At 45.0% G+C, this 21,414-nt stretch overlaps 2 protein-coding genes across 4 annotated transcripts in view; both read right to left on the bottom strand.

Annotated features, from left to right (window-relative positions):
• The window catches only part of LOC137628913 (uncharacterized protein CG3556-like), a 243,830-nt gene that overhangs the window by 68,583 nt on the left and 153,833 nt on the right, over positions 1-21,414 (bottom strand). The gene's annotated exons all lie outside the window — the stretch shown is intronic.
• Positions 1-21,414, bottom strand: part of LOC137628261 (nuclear valosin-containing protein-like) — a 91,411-nt gene that overhangs the window by 27,511 nt on the left and 42,486 nt on the right. Inside the window, exons 5-6 of the mRNA XM_068359424.1 lie at positions 14,163-14,214; positions 8,817-8,960 (exon numbers count right to left, since the gene is read on the bottom strand). Of these exons, the coding sequence (XP_068215525.1) occupies positions 8,817-8,960; positions 14,163-14,214 (196 nt within the window). The remainder of the gene's footprint in view (positions 1-8,816; positions 8,961-14,162; positions 14,215-21,414) is intronic.

The following is a 21,414-nucleotide window of genomic DNA, read 5'->3' as shown; positions in this document are numbered from 1 at the left end:
ACTTAGTAGTCTTGTACCTCCCTATGAAAAAAATCAAGACTGCTAGCATTAACTCCATATTCAGTACCACAAATATTTAGTGGATGGTATAGTCTGAGATCTGAATGCAAAGGATGAGCAGTACAGTGGAGCATTTCATCCAGCGTGTACAAGCTAATTGATGACATAGTCAGAGATTAGTACCATGATCAGGATTAAGTTTTTCCTACAATAAGAAGGGAAGTCAGCTGCTGGAAACCAAACAGGAGAAAAACATTCAAAACACAGTAGAATAAAAGAATTGAGAGAAAAGTATCCATGAACCTTGAAACTGTTAAATTTTGTGAAGCTGAAGAAGAGATAGACTAGATATGTTTCTCAAAAACAAATTTGCAATCATGCATGACGCTGCAAACTTTTAATTATAGAAGGACCTCAACTTAACCCTTTTACCCCCAAAGGACGTACTGGTACGTTTCACAAAACTCATCCCTTTACCCCCATGGACGTACCGGTACGTCCTTGCAAAAAAATGCTATTTAAAATTTTCTTGCATATTTTTGATAATTTTTTGAGAAAATTCAGGCATTTTCCAAGAGAATGAGATCAACCTGACCTCTCTCTGACAAAAAATGATATTTTCATAATAAAATAAATTTTTGAATATACTTACCCGGTGGTTATATAAAAGAGCTGAAGTCCCTGACGCCAGGGCAGAAATTCAAATCTCGCGCTATCGAAGATACGCCAGGTGTACCAACAGCACCCTAGCGGTAGAACAGGTGGAACTACACACCAACTCCAGTTCTTCCATGCCTCATAGCCATACCATAGGTAGTCTCTAGAGGGGAGGAGGGTGGGTGTTAAATTTATATAACCAGCGGGTAAGAATATTCAAAAATTTATTTTATTATGAAAATATCATTTTTAAATATAAAACTTACCCGCTGGTTATATAAAAGAGCTGATTGACACCCCTTGGTGGCGGGTCAGAGACAGCTACATATAGAAAATTCACTTAAGGGTTACATACAATAAACTTAAGCAGTTCTCACCTGATAAGGAAGCTGACAGCAATGATACTCTGCCTCATTTCGTCCGCTATCCTTAAGAGATCCAGTAATCCACTCGGGCTGAAAATCTCTAGGAGCTGTCAAACGGTACAAACACCTATAACATGACAGAACCTCAACCAATACCCTTGTTCCGGGTGCACTCAAGGAACAAATTGACCACCTAGCCAAATCAAAGATTGCGGAAGACTGACGCCCAATCTCCACAAACAACCATAACAAACGAGTTCCAAGAGATAGAAAAGGGGTATTAGGAAAAAAAGGGAACGTAGTGGTAGATCATTCACCTACTATCGCATTAGCCGCTATAAAAGGACCCAACGTAAAAAAGTCCTCATAGCGAGTCTGAACATTCTTCAAATAATGGGATGCAAAAACAGACTTACTTCTCCAAAATGTTGTATCCATCAGACTTTGCAGAGAACGGTTCTGTTTAAAGGCCACTGAAGTCGCTACCGCTCTGACTTCATGTGTCTTGACTTTGAGGAGCCTCTGATCCGACTCATCACACTGAGCATGAGCTTCTCGAATCAACAATCTAACGAAAAAAGACAAGGCATTCTTAGACATGGGCATCGAGGGTTTCCGGACTGCACACCACAGAGCGTCTGAGTTACCTCTCAGATTCTTAGTTCTGTCCACATAAAACCGTAGAGCTCTAACTGGACAGAGAACCCTTTCCAATTCACCGCCAGCCAAATCAGAAAGGTTAGAAATCTCGAAGGATTTGGGCCATGGTCGAGAAGGGTTTTCGTTCTTGGCCAGGAACCCCAGTTGCAAAGAACAAATGGCTTTCCCATTCCGAAAACCAATGCTCTTGCTTAAAGCGTGAACTTCACTAACTCTTTTCGCAGTGGCGAGGGTAACTAGAAAAAGGGTTTTCAAGGTTAAGTCCTTAAATGAAGCCGAGTGTAAAGGCTCAAATCTGTCACTCATGAGAAATTTAAGGACAACATCCAAATTCCAGGCGATGGGAGCTGTTTGAATCTTCTTGGTCGTATCAAAAGACCTAAGTAAATCTCGTAGATCTTTATTATTAGAAAGGTCTAGGTTCCTGTGTCGAAAAACCGTCGCCAACATACTCCTGTAACCTTTAATAGTCGATGACGAGAAGTTATGCTTAACTTTAAGGTCCAAGAAAAAATCTGCTATTTGGGAAAGCGATGTACTGGAAGAGGAAATCGCGTTAGTTCTACACCATTCCCTGAACAACTCCCACTTGGACTGATACACCTTGATGGTTGAAGACCTTCTTGCCCTTGCAATTGCCTTGGCTGCCTTCTTCGAAAATCCTCTAGCTCTAGCGAATTTTTCGATAGTCTGAATGCAGTCAGACGTAGAGCTCGGAGGTTTTGATGATTTCGGGCCAAGTGAGGTTGTCTGAGAAGATCGGGTCTCATGGGAAGGCTTCTCGGAACATCCACCATCCATTCCAGTACCTCTGGAAACCAGCTCCTTGACGGCCAGAACGGAGCTATCAGTGTCATTCTGGTCTCCTCGTGTGAAATGAACTTCTGAATCACTTTGTAAAGGATCTTGAACGGAGGGAAAGCATAAACCTCCATGTGTGACCAGTTCATCAGAAAAGCGTCTATGTGTAAAGCTTCGGGGTCTGGAACCGGAGAGCAGTAACACTCTAGCCGTTTGGTCTTCGCGGTGGCAAAGAGATCCACGAGAGGTCGACCCCATAACCGCCACAGACTCTTGCAGATGTCCGGGTGCAGAATCCATTCTGTGGAGAGAACCTGACCTTTCCTGCTGAGTCTGTCTGCGCTCACATTGTTGACCCCCTGGATGAACCGCGTCAAAAGAGTCACCTTCCTTTCCTCCGCCCAGATGAGGAGCAGTCTTGCAATCTCGAACAGAGGCCAAGAGTGGGTCCCGCCTTGTTTCACAATATAGGCCAGAGCTGTCGTGCTGTCCGCATTGACTTGGACCACCTTGCCCCTGATCTGCTTTTCGAAGCCGATGAGAGCTAGATGAATAGCTAAAAGCTCTTTTTGATTGATGTGGAGAGAGGTTTGCTCCACCGTCCAAGTCCCCGAAAGTTCCTGCTTCTCTAGAGTGGCTCCCCACCCCGAATTGGAGGCGTCGCAACACAACACGAGGTCTGGGTTCTTCTGAAGTAAAGACAAGCCTTCTTTCAGTCTGGGCTCGTTGTTCCACCATTGAAGATGAGACTTGATGGAAGTCGAGATGGGAATGCAATCCCTGTCGAGGCTGTCCCCTTTCTTCCAATGGCGGTTGAGATGAAACTGAAGAGGACGCAAGTACAACCTCCCCAGGGTCACGAACTTCTCTAACGACGAGAGAGTCCCCAGAAGACTCATCCAATCTCTGACGGAGCAAAGATCTCTCTTCAGGAACGTTTGGACTTTTAGGAGGGCTGCTTGGATTCTCACCGACGACGGAAAAGCCCGAAAACTCCGACTGTGAATCTCCATCCCCAAATAAAGAATCTCCTGGGATGGAATGAGTTGTGATTTTTCCGAGCTCACCAGGAGACCCAGTTCTCTGGAGAGATCCAAAGTCATCTTGAGGTCCTTCAAACAACAATCGGCTGAGGAGGCTCTTATCAGCCAATCGTCCAGATACAGAGAGGCCCTGATTCCCCTCGAATGCAGCATGCTTGCCACGTTCAGCATGATCTTGGTGAACAATAGAGGAGCCGTGCAGAGTCCGAAACAAAGAGCCCTGAACTGGAAGACCTTGTTTCCGTCCATGAACCTCAGATAACGTCTGCAGCTGGGATGAATCGGAAGGTGGAAATAGGCATCCTGAAGATCTAAAGAGACCATCCAATCGTCCTTCCTCACAGCTGCCAGAACTGTTTTCCGAGTCTCCAAAATGAACGTCGAGTTCTGGACGTAACCATTTAGCACACTTACGTCCAGAACCGGTCTCCACCCCCCGGAACTCTTGGGTACTAGAAAAAGGCGGTTGTAAAACCCCGGAGACGTAACATCCTGCACTTCCTCTATTGCTTGTTTCTCTAATAAAAGAGACGTCTGTAGAAGCATGTCTTGCTTCTTGGGACCCTCTCTGTATTTGGGCGAAAGATCCACTGGATCTGTGACTAAAGGAGGATTGGTCAGGAAGGGGATCTTGTAGCCTTCCTTTAACACCTGGACGGACCAGAGGTCCGCTCCATTCCTCTCCCAAGCCTCCCAAAAGTGAGTCAACCTGGCCCCCACTGCTGTCTGAAGGAGAGGGCAGTCAGACTTTACCTCGGCCGGACTTGCCCCCTCTGCCTCTAGGCTTCCTTCCTTCTGGTTTAAAAGAGCCTCTTCCAGAGGGCTTCCCACGAAAGGACTGAGGTCGAAACCCAGAAGAAGATTCCTTAGGTTTACGAGAGGAGAATGACGGAGGCAAAACTTTCCTAGTCGAATGAGTAACTAAGTCATGTGTGGCCTTCTGAGTGAGAGCAGTAGCCACCTCGCCTACCAATTCCTGAGGAAATAAGGAATTAGACAAAGGTGCGAAAAGAAGGCCCGTTTTCTGATAGGGAGACACTCCTGCGGAGAGGAAAGAGCACATCGTGGCCCTTTTCTTGAGAATTCCAGCTGTAAACAAGGCAGCAAGTTCGTTGGAGCCATCCCTCACACCTTTGTCCAAGCAGGACATCAAATGAACCAAACCACTAGTGTCCGTTTCCGTCATATCAGAGACCCTCTTACTCAAAGCCCCCAAAGCCCAGTCCAAAAAATTAAAAACTTCGAAGGCCCTGAAAAGACCTTTAAGCAAATGGTCGAACTCTGGAATGGACCACCAAATCTTCGTCTTCCTTAAGGCAAGACGACGAGAAGCATCTACCAAACTTGAAAAATCCCCTTGTGCAGAAGAAGGAAAACTCAAGCCCAACACTTCACCAGTCTCGTACCACACACTAGATTTAGAGGCTAACCTAGCGGGAGGAAAGGCAAAGGCCGTCTTGCCAAAAGATTTCTTGGAGTCCAACCAAGAACCCATTAACTTCAAGGCTCGCTTAGAGGATCGAGAAAGAACCATCTTGGTATAAACTGGAACCTTAGTAGCTTTACCTAAGATGAATTCAGAAGGCGGAGAACGAGGGGCCACAGGGGTAAAAGAATCCGGGAAAATTCCAGTCAGAATAAGCATAAACTTGCGAAGGTCCACAGCATGCTGATAATGCTTCTCCTCCTCATTCTCAGAGACTTCCTCAATAGGATTATCCTCATCCGACTTTTCCTCTGGTTCGTCTTCTGGCAGTGCAGCAACAGCCGCAGCCTGAACCGAAGGAACAACGTCTGGATGGGACTGCCTGTCAAGGCCAACATCTGTGTCAATTTGATGGGGAGAAGTAGAAGTAGATTGATGCGAAACACGGACGTGTAGACGATCATCCTCAACCAACAACTGCCTAGACCGCTTAGAATCCGACTGCTGTTGAACAGAAGAACGCTTGAAATCAGAAGGTAACTGTTGAAGATCGCCGCGAGGTCGCGTAAAGTCCGAGGACTGTTGCTGCGAACGATCAAAGTAGTCAGGATGTCGACGCTGCAAACCAATGTTTTGACGCGACGCGTCCAAAAGTTGTTGCCGCGGGCGATCCACTACTTCAAATTGTTGACGCGTCTCGTCCACTTGTCGACGCCGATGTTCTTCCCCGCGACCAGAATACGAAAACTGGTCAACCAAAACTCTCTGACGCGACTCATCAAAATCAACCTGGCGTTGAACACTATGACTGGGAGACCGCCTAAGTGATAACTCGTCAAGACCAGATACCATCGAACGTTTGTGCGATAACTGGTCTGACATCGAACGCCAAGACACAACGCCAACACCTGGTTGATAAGAATCCATCAACGACGAGAGTTGTTCCTTCATAGACAAAAGCGCAGACCATTTCGGATCAACAGAACTCCTAGAAGGAAGATTCGCACCAACGTCACCACGCATTTCGGGGGAAGAAAGCCAATCCGATGGAAGAGGGGGTGCATGAATAGTAACAAGGTCCGAATCGGAAGGAATCATATCCACACGAACACGGTGATCTGAACGTTTGGCCGGAGTGCAAGCGCTGGGAGAACGGAAACGTTCCGGTGAACCCCACGAACTACATCCTGGACGCACAGGCGATTCCCGACGCTGTGAATCAACATGGGTTCGTTTAAGCGGTCTAGACGCTCGACGCCAGATCTCACTCCCCGACCCTTCATCGGAAGACGGGGATAACGCATGAACCTCACCTTTCCTACGATGAGGGTGAACGACCTGAGCTACGGCAACAGGAACGTTCGAGGGGACGTCTGCACGATTGATGATGCTTCTCGTTCCCTTAAGCCGTTCGACATTACTTCTCCCATGGGTTCGAGAGCTCGAAAGAGGTCTTAGGCTAGGTGAACGACAAGATCGTGCCGACGCACCCTCCGCAACACTAAACACATTATCAACACTTGTCACAACACCGAGAGAGTCACGATTCTTCGGTACCACATCAGACACTGAAACACTTTCCACAGTTCCGATAGGCTCAGATCTCACTCCCCGACCCTTCATCGGAAGACGGGGATAACGCATGAACCTCACCTTTCCTACGATGAGGGTGAACGACCTGAGCTACGGCAACAGGAACGTTCGAGGGGACGTCTGCACGATTGATGATGCTTCTCGTTCCCTTAAGCCGTTCGACATTACTTCTCCCATGGGTTCGAGAGCTCGAAAGAGGTCTTAGGCTAGGTGAACGACAAGATCGTGCCGACGCACCCTCCGCAACACTAAACACATTATCAACACTTGTCACAACACCGAGAGAGTCACGATTCTTCGGTACCACATCAGACACTGAAACACTTTCCACAGTTCCGATAGGCTCACGGTTTTTCAATACCTTTAACTCGGAAAAGATAGTATTTCTATCGGCTGCTAAGGACTCAACTTTCTCACCAAGAGACAAAATAGCAGTAAACATGTCCTTCATAGTAGGTTCCTGATCTACCACCACAGGGGAAGGAACAGGATTAGGAACAGGTAAATTAGGTAAGGTTCTATCCACAGATCGGGAAGAACTACGCCTAACTCTATCTCTCTCTAGTCTCCTAACATAACGATCGAAAGTAACAAAATCATCATTAGTTAAGTAAAGACACTCATTACACCTATCATCTAATGAACAAAATTTACCCCTACATTTTACACAAATAGAATGAGGATCAATAGATCCTTTAGGAAGTCGTGTACGACAACCCTCACTAACACACCTACGCTGAGCAGGGGAGGAGTCGGCCATTTTTAAAGCTAACGTGAGAGACCGACAAGCAAAAAGTAAGGGAAAAAGCAATAAAGAAAATCTCAAACAAAAAGATTTCAAGATAAGAACCAAGGAAAATTAATCAACGATAGCTTAAACTCAAAAAAGAACGTTGTACATCACCAAACAACTTCCCAAGAGTAAAAACACGAGAGCGAACTTCTATATGTCAGTCAGCTATGACGGCAGAGAGAAGAACTGGAGTTGGTGTGTAGTTCCACCTGTTCTACCGCTAGGGTGCGGTTGGTACACCTGGCGTATCTTCGATAGCGCGAGATTTGAATTTCTGCCCTGGCGTCAGGGACTTCAGCTCTTTTATATAACCAGCGGGTAAGTTTTATATTTAAAATTAAGGCTGTTAGAGCAATTTTAAAAAAATATACTGCAAAATGTGCTTGAAAAAAATTAACCCCTGGGGGTTAAGGGTTGGAAATTTCCAAATAGCCTGGGGGTAAAAGGGTTAAGGTATAATTTCCTTCGCTATAATTTGCACCATACACAGACTTCCGATAAATCTTCGTTATGAGATTCAACAACTGCATGTCTATAGCCTAATCAGAAGATAGGGTCAATGCGGGAGAGTACCATCATCTGCACAAGCAACAGGTTTTTATCAGGGCCAAGTTACATATTGTGCATATATTTAATACAAGTACAGTACAGTAGTGTAAAGGGCCAAGAACGCTAACTAGAGGATCACCATAAAATACATTCCTATCATTACTATGGTACCCATCAAGAACTACTCTACACTATTTCAAAGATTCAATAACCCTAGAAAATAATCCATCAACTCTCATCTGTCTAAGCATGAAAACAATAACCTAATGATTAACCCAGTTGAAAGCAGCACCAAAGCAGGACCAATATTACAATCTTGTTGATCTGATTTTATAGAATCCTGTGTAACACTGGATAACAGAAAAGAAGCTCTGCAATCATCCAGGTCCTTGTGAAAGCCAAATTAAAGACTGGAGATAAGACATAATTTAAGCTCTTTAGGTTAAGATATGAGTTACTGAAATTGGATAGTAATTAATCTGTTAATATTATAACCTCATTCACCTATCATAAGCTCAGCAAATAAAAGTATAGTTCATTTTTTTTTTTTTACAAAATTAAAGATAAACTGAAAATAAAAACACATAATTACTTGGAAACTTCTAACAAAGTTGTAAACATATCATCGTCATGATGAAATATCTGGCACAAAGATGGCGTTTGTAAATTGGTTTATCTTTCTAAAATGATTCTTACCACTAAAAAAAAATTGCTGAATTTTCAAATGCTTAGGACATACAGATTTTGCTTTCTCAAGCAGCATGAAAAAACATCTAATGATATAAAAACCAATTAAGAAAAACAGATCAGATTCCACACAAAAAAAATTATGATAAGCATCACATTCCATAAAAATGATTATGAAAAGGATTAGATTTAAAAAAAAAAAAAAAAAACAATCTCAAAAAGGATCATCAAATTGCACTTACATCTTTGAGGGAGTCAATTCCAGCCATTTTCTCAAAAGTTATAGCGGAATGCTCTGGAAGTTTCTGTTTCTTCTTCTTCTTAATAATTGCCTCCTCTATATCTTCGTCCCTCTCCCTCTCCCGCTTCTTCTTCTTTCTTGAACTCTGAAGAGATTAAAATAAAGGATTAAGATAAATTTCTAGCACATTTTTTTCGACTCTGAAGAAAGATTTAAACACTGTAGCTGAAAAAAACAGGAAGCAGATGCAGAAATCTATTGTATATTTTTTCATCCTTTTCCCTGTTTTTTTTATTAATTTAAGTTTTTATAAGCTCTTCTAGGAGAAGGACACTCCAAAATCAAACCATTGTTCTCTAGTCTTGGGTAGTGCCGTAGCCTCTGTACCATGGTCTTCCACTGTCTTGGGTTAGAGTTCTCTTGCTTGAGGGTACACTCGGGCACACTGCTCTATCTAGTTTCTCTTCCTCTTGTTTTGTTAAAGTTTTTATAGTTTATATAGGAAATATTTATTTCAATGTTTTTGCTGTTCTTAGAATATTTTATTTTTCCTTGTTTCCTTTCCTCACTGGGCTATTTTCCCTGTTGGAGCCCCTGGGCTTATAGCATCCTGCTTTTCCAACTAGGGTTGTAGCTTAGCATTTAATAATAATAATAATAATAACCATGACCAATTTAAGAATCTATAAGCCTAAAAATTAATATCTTAAGATTTTATAAGCCAAAAAAACTATACAGTATTATGATTATATAAGCCCAAAATAAGAACATTTCAAGATTTTATACGCCCAAAAAATTGCTGTCAGGATCAGGAATCGAAACCTATTTTACAATGAGCAATGACATAACGTGTCAACCTACTTACATTGACGTTTTGTTTCATAATTAACAAAGGAATACCCATACATATACCAAGGCACTTCCCCCAATTTTGGGGGGTAGCCAACATCAAACAAATGAAACAAAAAAGGGAACCTCTCCTCTCTACGTTCCTTCCAGCCTGCCAAGGGACTCAACCGAGTTCGGCTGGTACTGGTAGGGTGCCACAGCCCACCCTCCCCCGTTATCCACCACAGATGAAGCTCCGTAACGCTGAATACCCTACTGCTGCTACCTCCGCAGTCATCCAAGGCACCGGAGGAAGGAGCAGGGCCGACCGGAACTGCATCACAATCGCTCGCCATTCATTCCTATTTCTAGCATGCTCTCTTGCCTCTCTCACATCTATCCTCCTATCACCCAGAGCTTCCTTCACTCCATCCATCCACCCAAAACTTGGCCTTCCTCTTGTACTTCTCCCATCAACTCTTGCATTCATCACCTTCTTTAGCAGAGTCATTTTCCATTCTCTCAACATGGTCAAACCACCTCAACACATTCATATCCACTCTAGCTGCTAACTCATTACTTACACCCGTTCTCACCCTCACTACTTCGTTCCTAACCCTATCTACTCGAGATACACCAGCCATACTCAAGACACTTCATCTTAAACACATTCAATTTCTGTCTCTCCGTCACTTTCATTCCCCACAACTCCGATCCATACATCACAGTTGGTACAATCATTTTCTCATACAGAACTCTCTTTACATTCATGCCCAACCCTCTATTTTTGATACACACAACATGGACTCCAGCATAAACAAACATATTTAAATGTCTGTTGATCCAAATTATAGAGAAAAGGATTATCAGCAAATGACCAATTCCGATTGAATGTTTTAGAGTTCTCTGGCACCCTGACATCGAAGGTCATAACAACATCGTTTCGTTATACAAGAGGAATAATAGAATATTCACTTCTATATAAGTGAAGATGACCTTATAAAATCTAAATAGCTTTTAGAAGACCTGCTTCGGAAATGAATTTTAAAATACCACTAGCATAAGACAACACATCCTACCCAAGAACCTTAGCAAGGATGAACCTGCCAGCCTAACCTCGAGCGTCAAACAAATATCTATTTCTTACAGTGCTAAAAGTGGGTCATTTGGTCAACAAATGCCTCACTGTCAAAGGTACCAAATAGTCGTCACAATACAGCTGGTGTTGGCCAGTCATCAGAAACTCGGGTGTCAAACGAGCGTGACCAATGCAGAGACGACAAAGAGCAGTCTCCCACTTTTGGGCAATCATGTTATACCTCAAAGGAGATACAACATTTGTTACGTCTCTCATCTTATTTCCAACTAAACTATCGAGAGACAACCAAGAAGTAATTCTGTATACAAATAGTAAGAAAAATTATAATTTACTGTAGCAAAATTTTCTACTACTGATTGTTAACAAGATATCAATTACAATTAAAATGGACATAAGATGAAATAAGCAGAAAAAAAAAAAGAATAAATTTATAAGTAATTTGTATCTTTCCCTAACATACAAACCTGGAGCTATTTATTGTGATATACTTCCGGCGAAGTTGAGACGAGCCATGATAATTTTACCAAGGGATAAACAGCCTAACCACTAGTTAGCAGGTGGGGGGGGGGGGTTAGCACACTGCCACGCTCACTAACACTTTTGCTTTCTGGCACGACTTCTTGGGGAACAAGGCTGGAGGGCCAATTTGTATAAATAGCTACAAGTTTGTAAGTTCGGAAAAATACAAATTAGAAATACCAGGGACGAGAAAGGTGCAGTTGGAATGGTTGGCGCTGTGTGATGGGACAGGTCTCACGGAGTGGTAAGCCCCGATCCGCTGCTGCCACGTCACACAACGCTGGTCTACCGTGTTATGCGGCATAGGACCAAGGAGGCGCAAGATGACCAAACCCGGAAGGGGGGGGGGACTCATGGAACGTGAAAACTCCCAGTAGCGAGGGTTACAAGAGCCCAGGGGCTCAGCGTAACTGGCGCAAAGAGAGCCCACAGGCTCAGCGTAACACCTGTCATGAGAACCTGAAGGCTCAATGTGACAAGGAGGGTTATGCGAGCGCAAAGGCTCAGAGTGACAAGAGTTTGAAGACTCTGTTATGAGAGCCGTAAGGCTTAACATAACAGAGGTTAAGAGAGCCCAAAGGCTCAGCGTAACGCGGGTCACGAGAGCCCAAAGGCTCAGTGTGACACCGATCATGAGAGCCCAAAGGCTCAGCGTGACGCTGATCACGAGAGCCCAAAGGCTCAGCGTCACGCCGATCACAAGACCCCAAAGGCTCAGCATAACCACGGTTGCGAGAGCCCGAAGGCTCTACGCAATGGGCCACGAGAACACGAGAGCCCAAGGGCACAGGGTTGCAAGAGCCCGAAAGCTCAAGGCAACGGCAACCCAAATGTTTCAGGCCAAAAGAACCCGAAGGCTCAGCGTGACGAGGACCGGAAGGTTCCGGGTTACAAGAGCCCGAAGGCTCTACATAACCAGAGCCCAAAGGTCCCGGGTAGCGAGAGCCTGAAGGCTCGGGGTCACGCAAGCCCACTGCGAGACTGTCACGAGACCCTGAAGGGTTAATGTGACTTGAACCCGAGGGGGAGAAGCAAACACCCGGAGTGACACACAGATAGAAACTCCCTCACCCGACATTCCTCTGAAGGGGAATGTCTTGCAGAAACTGCGCAAGGGAGAGACTGCGCACGAAGCTTGGAAGCCTCCTCTCCCAGAGGAGAGGTTTACCCTCTTTCGGAGGTTTGTCCTCCCGAAGGAGGACATTGCCTAGGATTCAGCTCCGGCTCCGCTCTTGGGGGATAAGCATAGGCGAAGGGAGACTGCTCATGAGCAGTTCTCTTTCCCCCAGAGGGGAAACATGCCTCAGACTCTGCTCTTCCACTGCCCCAGGTTGAGTAGCAATATCTTTGGCGTCAATCGCAGAGAACCAGAAGTCTGATTGATGGGCAGCAGCGCCTGCTCCCACAGGAGAAGGGTTAGCCCTCAAAGAAGAAGAAGAGTCTCCTCTCTTCCCCTAACTGAAGGAATCCGAAGAGGACATCCTTAGAAGGGGGGGGGGGGCATCAACGTCCATTGATGGCCGAAAAGACAAATGGTTAGATATCGACCAGGCACTCCCCAGAGGAAGGTGCAGGATCGACTCACTAGAGGAGTCAGTGACGTCTGTTGACCTACGAGGTTGACCTGGAGTAACCAGGGCTGCGTTGCTACTCGACCATTCCCCAGAGAGAACCAGCCAAGAAATAGCTTCGTGAAGAGATTGGGGGCTGAAGAAGAGGACCGCCGCTTCTTCGATTTCGAGGATGACACCAAAGGCAAAGAATAGCCTTTAGACTTCTTCTTACGCTGCCCAAACCCCGGACAGGTGTCATCCCGTGAACACCAGCGGCTCTGGCAAGCCGGACACAGCAGGTGGGGGTCTGTCTCCACGGTGGAAATGAATGTACCACTAGAGCAGCCTTTGGGACCAGGAAAGGTAGATATGGGACTCAAGAAAACCACATGAACACCTGAAAAGAAAAGCACAAGCAATTAGTAAACAAGGCAAGTCTAAAGCGGAAGAGATGGGCAGTACGACCATCCTCTACCGAGCCAGAAAGAGAAGTGGTTACTCAGCCCAGGTGTGTGAGTGAGCAGGGGTAGCCAGCTACCCCTACCCCAACCCGATAACTAGCAGTTGGGGTGGTTATCCCTCGCTAAAATTACCATGGCTCGACTTTCAGCTTTGCTGAAAGTATATCCCTATAAATAACATAGGGTTTGTATTTGTTGGAACAAATGGAATTTAACGGATAAGATATGATTAATTTTTCCTGAAGTTCACGACTGAACACAAAACTATGAATATCTGTTTAAGGGCTCTTTTAATAAGTGAAATTTCAGTTAAGTTCTATACTGTACCTATGCTAACTTTAAAACCACAACAAATAAAATATACCTTTATATCAATAAAATTATGTCTAAACCGTACTTCACAGTACTCTTACTAATACTTAACATTCCAAACTATTCCTTATCATTGTTAGCTAGTTAACTGTCCTCATTCTTTCTACATCCTCCTTTTCCATCAACTAAAAAAAAGAAAAAAAGTACCCGGTTGCATATAACTTCCTGAAAGAGACGAGCTAACCTATTCAAGTTCTGAAATTCCTCCCTTCATATCAATGTTTCATATAATTAAATACTCGAAAAAATTTGCAGGCTACATCACGAAGTGCTCTTCTGAGATTGGTTTTCATGCAAAATCATTCTCACTAAATAAAGTGATGTTAAATATTAAAGTAGTGTAAATCTAACATAAATAACAATGAAGAATTTAAGACCATTTTTCCACATTGAAATCTGATATGTAGCTACAGTAACATGCTCCAGACAAGGGATATCTAAATAATTCAATATGAGAATGCTTTGAATTATTTACGTACATATCAAATCTATAAAAACAAAATATAAATACTCACCTTTCGGTCATTGTCTTGACTAAACTTTCCAACTCCATTGACATCATTTTTTCTGGAAGAAAAGAGAAAACAAAGAAATTAAATCACCATATTTAAACAGAAAAATAAACTAGGAACAGCATATAACAAATTCTTTAGAAAATTGCATCCAAACGGTATTTTGTCCGTTTTGTTGTAAAGAGTAATATACTGTACTCTCAAGATCAAAAGTTACACTTCTTCGGACAAGAAACGATGTTTGGTCTATATTTCCCAAAGCACTTTTATTTACTGTTAAATTCTTATCTCACTTGCTAAAAGATTACCATCCAATATAAGAGACAAAACATTTTGACCATCCAAATATTGTTTTACCAATACAAAATATCCTATAGCTTACCTAAGAACTTTACAATCTGAATTCTCTTCACATAACAACTAGAATCTCGAGTGCTTATGCCTGATTAGTAACATAGATGATATTAATAACAAATGATTTCATGTTGAACATGCTGACATGAGTCTCTACTTTGCTGCAGTAGAGGGGCTTGAGTGTCCCAATGATGGGCTGGGCAATGGCGGAGGGGTAGTTTATCCACCCTGGCAGGCTCAACCATACCGCTAAGGCCAGTTCTGAGAGACCAGACCAAGACTGGACCCCTATAGGCCTTCTCCTTTATTTTAAGATAGGCAAAGGCTAGGAGAAGGAAAACTCCAAAATCAAACCAAACAAGACCCCAACGGCGGAGCTTCCCAGCACCGGCGGAAGAGGGCAATGCCTGTCGGGCAGGCAACAAGGCGGGCCTTGACATAACAAGAACCCGGCAGCCCGATGCAACCAACATCGGAGAAGCCGCCTGTCTCATATGTCTTGAGCCGCGGTGAAAATGATGTGGGCCAAGTGTGTGTGCGTGGCCATTGCAAAGCCACGACCACCCAAAACAAAATACCTAGCTACTGGCATTCTGTCGTTTCCTCCACCCTTCTTCATCTCTTTCTCACCATCATCATCATCACCACCACCAGCAAGTCCTGAGGCGACAGCACTGTGGGTGAAGGGGGCAGGCCTGGATAGCTGGAAGCCCTTAGCCCACGACTGCACTCAGGCGGCGAGTCTAAGATTCAGTCGCTCTCTGGTGACGGTGCCGTGACACCAGATTTCGGCAGCTGGACCCGTGACTGGGCTGTCCTATTGAGGACACCGCAGCCCACCCCACATGGGGAGGCCCCTAGAAAAGGTGGGGTAAACATCGGATACGGCAAACCCGTTTGGTCAGCTTACCGCGGCTGGCGGACATCCCACTAATGCAGTCGAAATAACAAGAAAAAAATATTAACCTTAGGTGCGTGGAACATCCGCACCCTCCAAGACGTGACGAACACCAACCGCCCGGAACGACGTACAGCCCTCGTCTGCAAGGAGCTAGCCCGCTTCAATGTTGATGTGGCGGCTCTTAGCGAGACCAGACTACCCGAAGAGGGCAACATCAGGGAAGCTGGAACAGGCTACACCATCTTCTGGAAAGGCAAGGCCCTAGAGGAGCCTCGCATCCACGGTGTCGGCTTCGCCATCCGTTCCCAGCTAGTGCAGCAGCACAACCTCGCTCCCAAGGCCATCAGTGAGCGCCTGATGACTGTCCGCATCCCCATCACGCGGGACAGACATCTCACCCTGATCTCTGTCTACGCCCCGACTATGACCTCAACCGATGATAACAAAGCTGCCTTCTACACCCAGCTCGACCGCACCATCCAGGCAGTGCCCGCCAATGACAAGCTCGTTGTGCTTGGCGACTTTAATGCCCGAGTAGGCAAAGACCATCGCCTATGGGAGGGAATCATCGGGCGCCATGGCATTGGAAATTGCAACGCCAATGGCCAACTCCTACTGGGTCTGTGTGCAGAACACCAACTTGTGGTAACCAACACCATCTTCCAGTTACCAAAGCGACAAAAGACCACATGGAGACACCCACGGTCTAAACACTGGCACACCCTGGACTACGTCCTGACCAGAGCCAGAGACCGAGGAGACGTCCGCATCACCCGATCCATGCCCGGAGCGGACGACTGCTGGACGGACCACAGACTCCTCATCTCCCGACTCTCCGTGACGACCCTACGACCACCCAGAAGGGCACCTGACAGCGTACCACACCAACACTTTGATTGTAGTAAGCTCCGCAACCCACAGGTGGCACAGAACTACAAGGAGGCCTGCGAACAATACCTCGCAGACCCTGTGGGTCAGGCCACTGTCGAGCACCATTGGACCACCCTCAGAAACGCCATGGCCCGTGCCGCGGAGGAAACACTAGGCTTCACCACCAAGAAACGGCAGGATTGGTTTGATGAGAATGATGCTACCATCTCTCTTCTCATTGAAACCAAACGACAAGCACGCCTGACTTTGGAAAACCAACCAACAGCAGCTAACAAATGTGCTCACAAGGTGGCTGAAGCTGGTTGCCAAAGAGGTATCCGTGAAGCCCAGAACACCTGGTGGCAAAGAAAAGCTGCAGAAATACAGAGTTTCGCTGACCAACGTGACCTGCGCAGCTTCTATGCAGCAACAAAAGAAATATTCGGTCCCACACGGTCATCAGTGGGCAGCCTGAAGGACGCGGATGGGGCCACAACCATCACCGACAGCGAGGGCATCCTGGCCAGGTGGAGGTCTCACTTTGAGAACCTCCTCAATGACCAAGCAGACACCCCAGACGATCTCCTGCGAATGACCCCGCAGCATCCCGTCCGTCACTGGATGGCACTACCACCCTCCATCCATGACTTCAACAAGGCCCTGCAGCGCATGAAGCCCGGCAAAGCCCCAGGGCCAGACAACATCCCGTTGGAGCTCCTCACTCACGGTGGCCCCGGCTTGAGGAACCGCTTGATGCTCCTTATACTGAAAATATGGGAGACCAAGACCCCCCCAGTGACTTCCGCGATGCAAACATCACTACCATCTTTAAGAAGGGAGACAGGGAGAACTGTAACAACTACCGGGGAATATCACTACTAAGCATCGCGAGTAAGATTTTCGCTCGGATTCTCCTTGACCGCCTCCTTATTCTCGCAGAAGACGTCCTGCCAGAGTCCCAGTGCGGCTTTCGACCTTCCCGCGGGACCATAGACATGATCTTCTGTGCGCGACAACTACAAGAGAAGAGCCTCGAACAACAACAGCCCATAATGTTCATCTTCTGGGATTTGAAAAAGGCCTTCGACAAAGTACCTCGACCTGCCATGTGGGCTGTCCTCAAAAGATATGGCTGCCCACCCGATTTTGTCGAGCTGGTGCGTGCCCTCCATGACGGAATGGTTGGGAGAGTCTGCCACCAGAACTCTCTTTCAGACCCATTCCCCATCAACGGCGGCCTGAAGCAGGGCTGTGTTCTGGCCCCGACGTGTTTCTCGCTATACACCGCGGCAATGCTAAACGAGATTCCCCCAGACACACCCTCAGTCGACCTACGTTTCCGCATGGATGGAGGCGCTTTCAACCTCGCTAGACTCCGCGCCAGAACCAAGACCACCTTGTGTGCAGTGCGAGAACTGCAGTATGCTGACGACAATGCCACCCCAGGTCAGACGGCAGAGGACCTGCAGTCGTTAGCTGATGCATACAACTCTGCCTACGAACGTTTTGGGATGCAAGTCAACTCAGACAAAACCAAGACCCTCGTCCAACATCCACCAGGACTGATGCTCCCCAACTTCAATACCACAGTGAATGACCAACCGTTAGAACAGGTGGACCAGTTCTCCTACCTAGGGAGCATCCTAACATCAGCTCCCACAAGCAAAAAGGACGTGGAGAACAGGATCAGGGCAGCCCACTCCGCCTTTGGCCGACTCAACCGCCGCGTATTTAACAACCACGCACTGACAATGACCACCAAAATAATGGTGTTCAGGGCAGTAGTCCTCTCCACGCTCCTGTATGCATGTGAAACATGGACGCTATATGGTAACGATCTTAAAAACCTAGAACGCTTCCAACAAATGAAACTGAGGCAGATCTTGAAAATCCCCTGGGAGAGCCACACCACCAACATTGAAGTCTTAGAACGTGCCTCGCTGTCCAGCGTGGAGGCCACCATCCTCCACCACCGCCTCCGCTGGATAGGACACGTGCATAGGATGGATCCATCTAGGCTCCCAAAGAAAATATTCTACGGAGAACTGACCCAGGGCACCAGACCACGAGGAGCCCCGAAAATGCGCTATAAAGATCAACTAAAGCGCACCCTGGCTCTAACTGACATCGATCCTTCCTCATGGGAAGAAACAGCCAGGGACAGGAAAACCTGGAGGAGTACAGTACACCATGGCACCGTGGACTTCGAGGAGAGGAGACAAAATGAGGAGGCTAGGAGGAGAAGAAGGAGAGAGTGATTAGAACAGCCCCGCCCACCACCTACCCTCCCTTGTGAACACTGTCCGCGACTCTTCCACCACAGACTAGGACTTAACAGCCACATCAGGCATAAGCACCCACCCCACAGATAGGAGGCTGATGGCTAACGACAGAACCCAATACTCGGACACGAGTGGGCGCCGACGACGACGACGACGACGACGACGACGACGACGACGACGACGATGACATCTCAATTTTAACATTGTTACTAATCTTAAGATATTTCATATTCTTAATTCATTATTTTTTTTTCTTTCCCTCCTGGGCTATTTTCTCTGCTGGAACCCTTGGTCTTATGGGTTCCTGCTTATGCAACTTGGTTTGTCGCTTAGCTAGTAATAATAATAATAATCTAATAATCTACTTTCCTAACTACTAATTCTAGGAGGCTGACGTGTCCTAGAATCTCAATGTTACAGATTCGTCACCCTGTTTCTGTTCTTCTTATTCACTAATGACAGGTAGGTAGTAGGTTGTGAAAGTTTTTATAGTAATTCATTTAGGTTGGCCAGGATATCAGCCAACCGTTGAGATACTACCACTAGAGTGTTATGGGGTCCTTTGACTGACTTAGACAGTACTACATTGGATCCTTCCCTCTCGTTACAGTTAATTTTCCTTTTGCCTATACATACACCGAATAGTCTGGGCAATTCTTTACAGAATCTCCTGTCATCATACATCTAACAACACTGTGAGTACCAAACAATTCTTTACCCACTTTCCTCTTGGTAAAGGTAGAAAAGACTCTTTTGCTATGGTAAGCAGTTCTTCTAGGAGAAGGACACTCCAAAATCAAACCATTGTTCTCTAATCTATGGGTAGTGCCATAGCCTCTGTACCATGGTCTCCTACTGTCTTGGGTTATAGAGTTTTCTTGTTTAAGGGTACACTCGGGCACACTATTCTATATCTAATTTCTCTTCCTCTTGTTTTGTTTAAACATTTTATAATTTATATGGGAAATGTTTTTTTCAATGTTGTTACTTTTCTTAAAATATTTTATTTTTCCTAGTTTCCTTTCCTCACTGAGCTTTTTCCCTGTTAGAGCCCCTGGACTTATAGTATCCTGCTTTTCTAACTAGGGTTGTAGCTTAACAAGTAACAATAATAAATCCTGTCCTTGTCTTATCCTTTTTGATAACATTACTTCTTTGGCAAAACCTATATAACAGACAATGCCACAGAGACTGACCATATATACATATGATCAGCACCCAAGCTAGGACCAAAGAGGGACAGACAATGGCTGCTAATGACTCAGCAGACCTATAGGCTCCCCCAAATCCCCCATCCTTAGCTCAAAAGGATTGTGAGGTTGCACCAACCAAAGATATTAATGAGTTTGAGTGGGGCTTAAACCCCCAAAAAATCCAGTCAGGGATGTTACCACATATGCCACCACAACCCTGAAACGCGTAAATTATGGGACCCAAGTAAGCTACTCACTCGTAGGACGATATCTTTCAATGAAGTAGTGGCACTAGTGCCCACATCATTGCTGTCCTTGTGAACTAAGGATGTAGTGTTTTGGGGAACATATAGTCTAACAGCTGAACCGTCAACAGCCATTGTCTGGTTCTCTCTAGTCTTAGCCTTGCCTCTGCCACTCACGAGCAACCCTCTAAACAATTATCGACCAGTAATCTGATTACATTATTTGTAAGCGCACTTAATTGCCTAGGCCATCCTTCAGTAGCATAGATAAGAATCCTTGGCAGTTATGACACAAAGTTCTGCGAAACTTCCTCTCTATAATACAGTCGGACATCGTTAATGGCAGTTTTGGTTTTTCGCTATTAAGAATTTCATTCCTATTAGTTGGCCACAGCATTGGGATAGCCTATGCAATACCTATTAAATAAAAATTCTCATAAAAATCGTGATAAAATTCAAGCCGGGCGATGATTTCAAATAGCCACCTCTCCTTTACACTGTGAGCGCTGTGCGCAACTACCTACCTCTCTCTGTGCAGTATATATTATATCCATCTACTGTGGTAAGAAATTATAGCTATATTTGAAATAAATCAGATTTTGATTAAACTGGTGTTTCACTTAACTGTATCCAATAACAATGCATGTAATATTCACGTTTTAGTATCGTTTTTATACTTAAAAACATAGCAAATTATAATCATGCATTGTTTACATTTAAATCAGCTGACCAACCCTGCATGGTCCATCGTCAACCTATATTCACTTTCACGATATCATCCCACTGATATGACCATTCACTTTCACGGAATTGCCTCACTGACATAACCCATCATGCACATTAGTATGATATCTCCTTCACATTATCATTGCCCGTTGCTTATTGTTATTATATCCTTAATACTTTTCCCAATTTCTTCCTAAACCCCTTTCGTACATTTACTTTGCTCTCCCACACACATCTACAATGTATCTTTCTAACTCTCTTGATTCTCTCTATTTTTCGCGATTTTATTCATCTTTTTTTCTAGCCTCCATCCGTCATTTTCATCTTATTAATCATTCTAAACCCCTTTCTTGTCCCTCATTCCACCTATTCCCATTCCTATTTTTCACTTCTCACATTTGCCAAATTCCTTGATTTCGCTAATTTATTTGAATTAGCGTAAATCTGGCCGAGGGGATGTGCATGAAGAAGGAACTTGGCTACCGCTTCCCCCTGTCTCGTGTCTTTGTCATATTGTTTCTTCCTTCTCTCTCCCTGTTCTCCCTGGTGTTTCACTTAACTGTATCCAATAATAATGCATGTAATATTCACATTTTAGTATCGCATTTATAATAAAAATGTTATTTTTATTAGTAAAATAAATTTTTGAATATACTTACCCGATAATCATGTAGCTGTCAACTC

This window comes from Palaemon carinicauda, chromosome 36 (assembly GCF_036898095.1).
Source record: "Palaemon carinicauda isolate YSFRI2023 chromosome 36, ASM3689809v2, whole genome shotgun sequence".
Lineage (NCBI taxonomy): Eukaryota > Metazoa > Arthropoda > Malacostraca > Decapoda > Palaemonidae > Palaemon > Palaemon carinicauda.
Note: the sequence above shows the minus strand (reverse complement) of the source record. Positions and strands in the feature narration are given on the sequence as shown.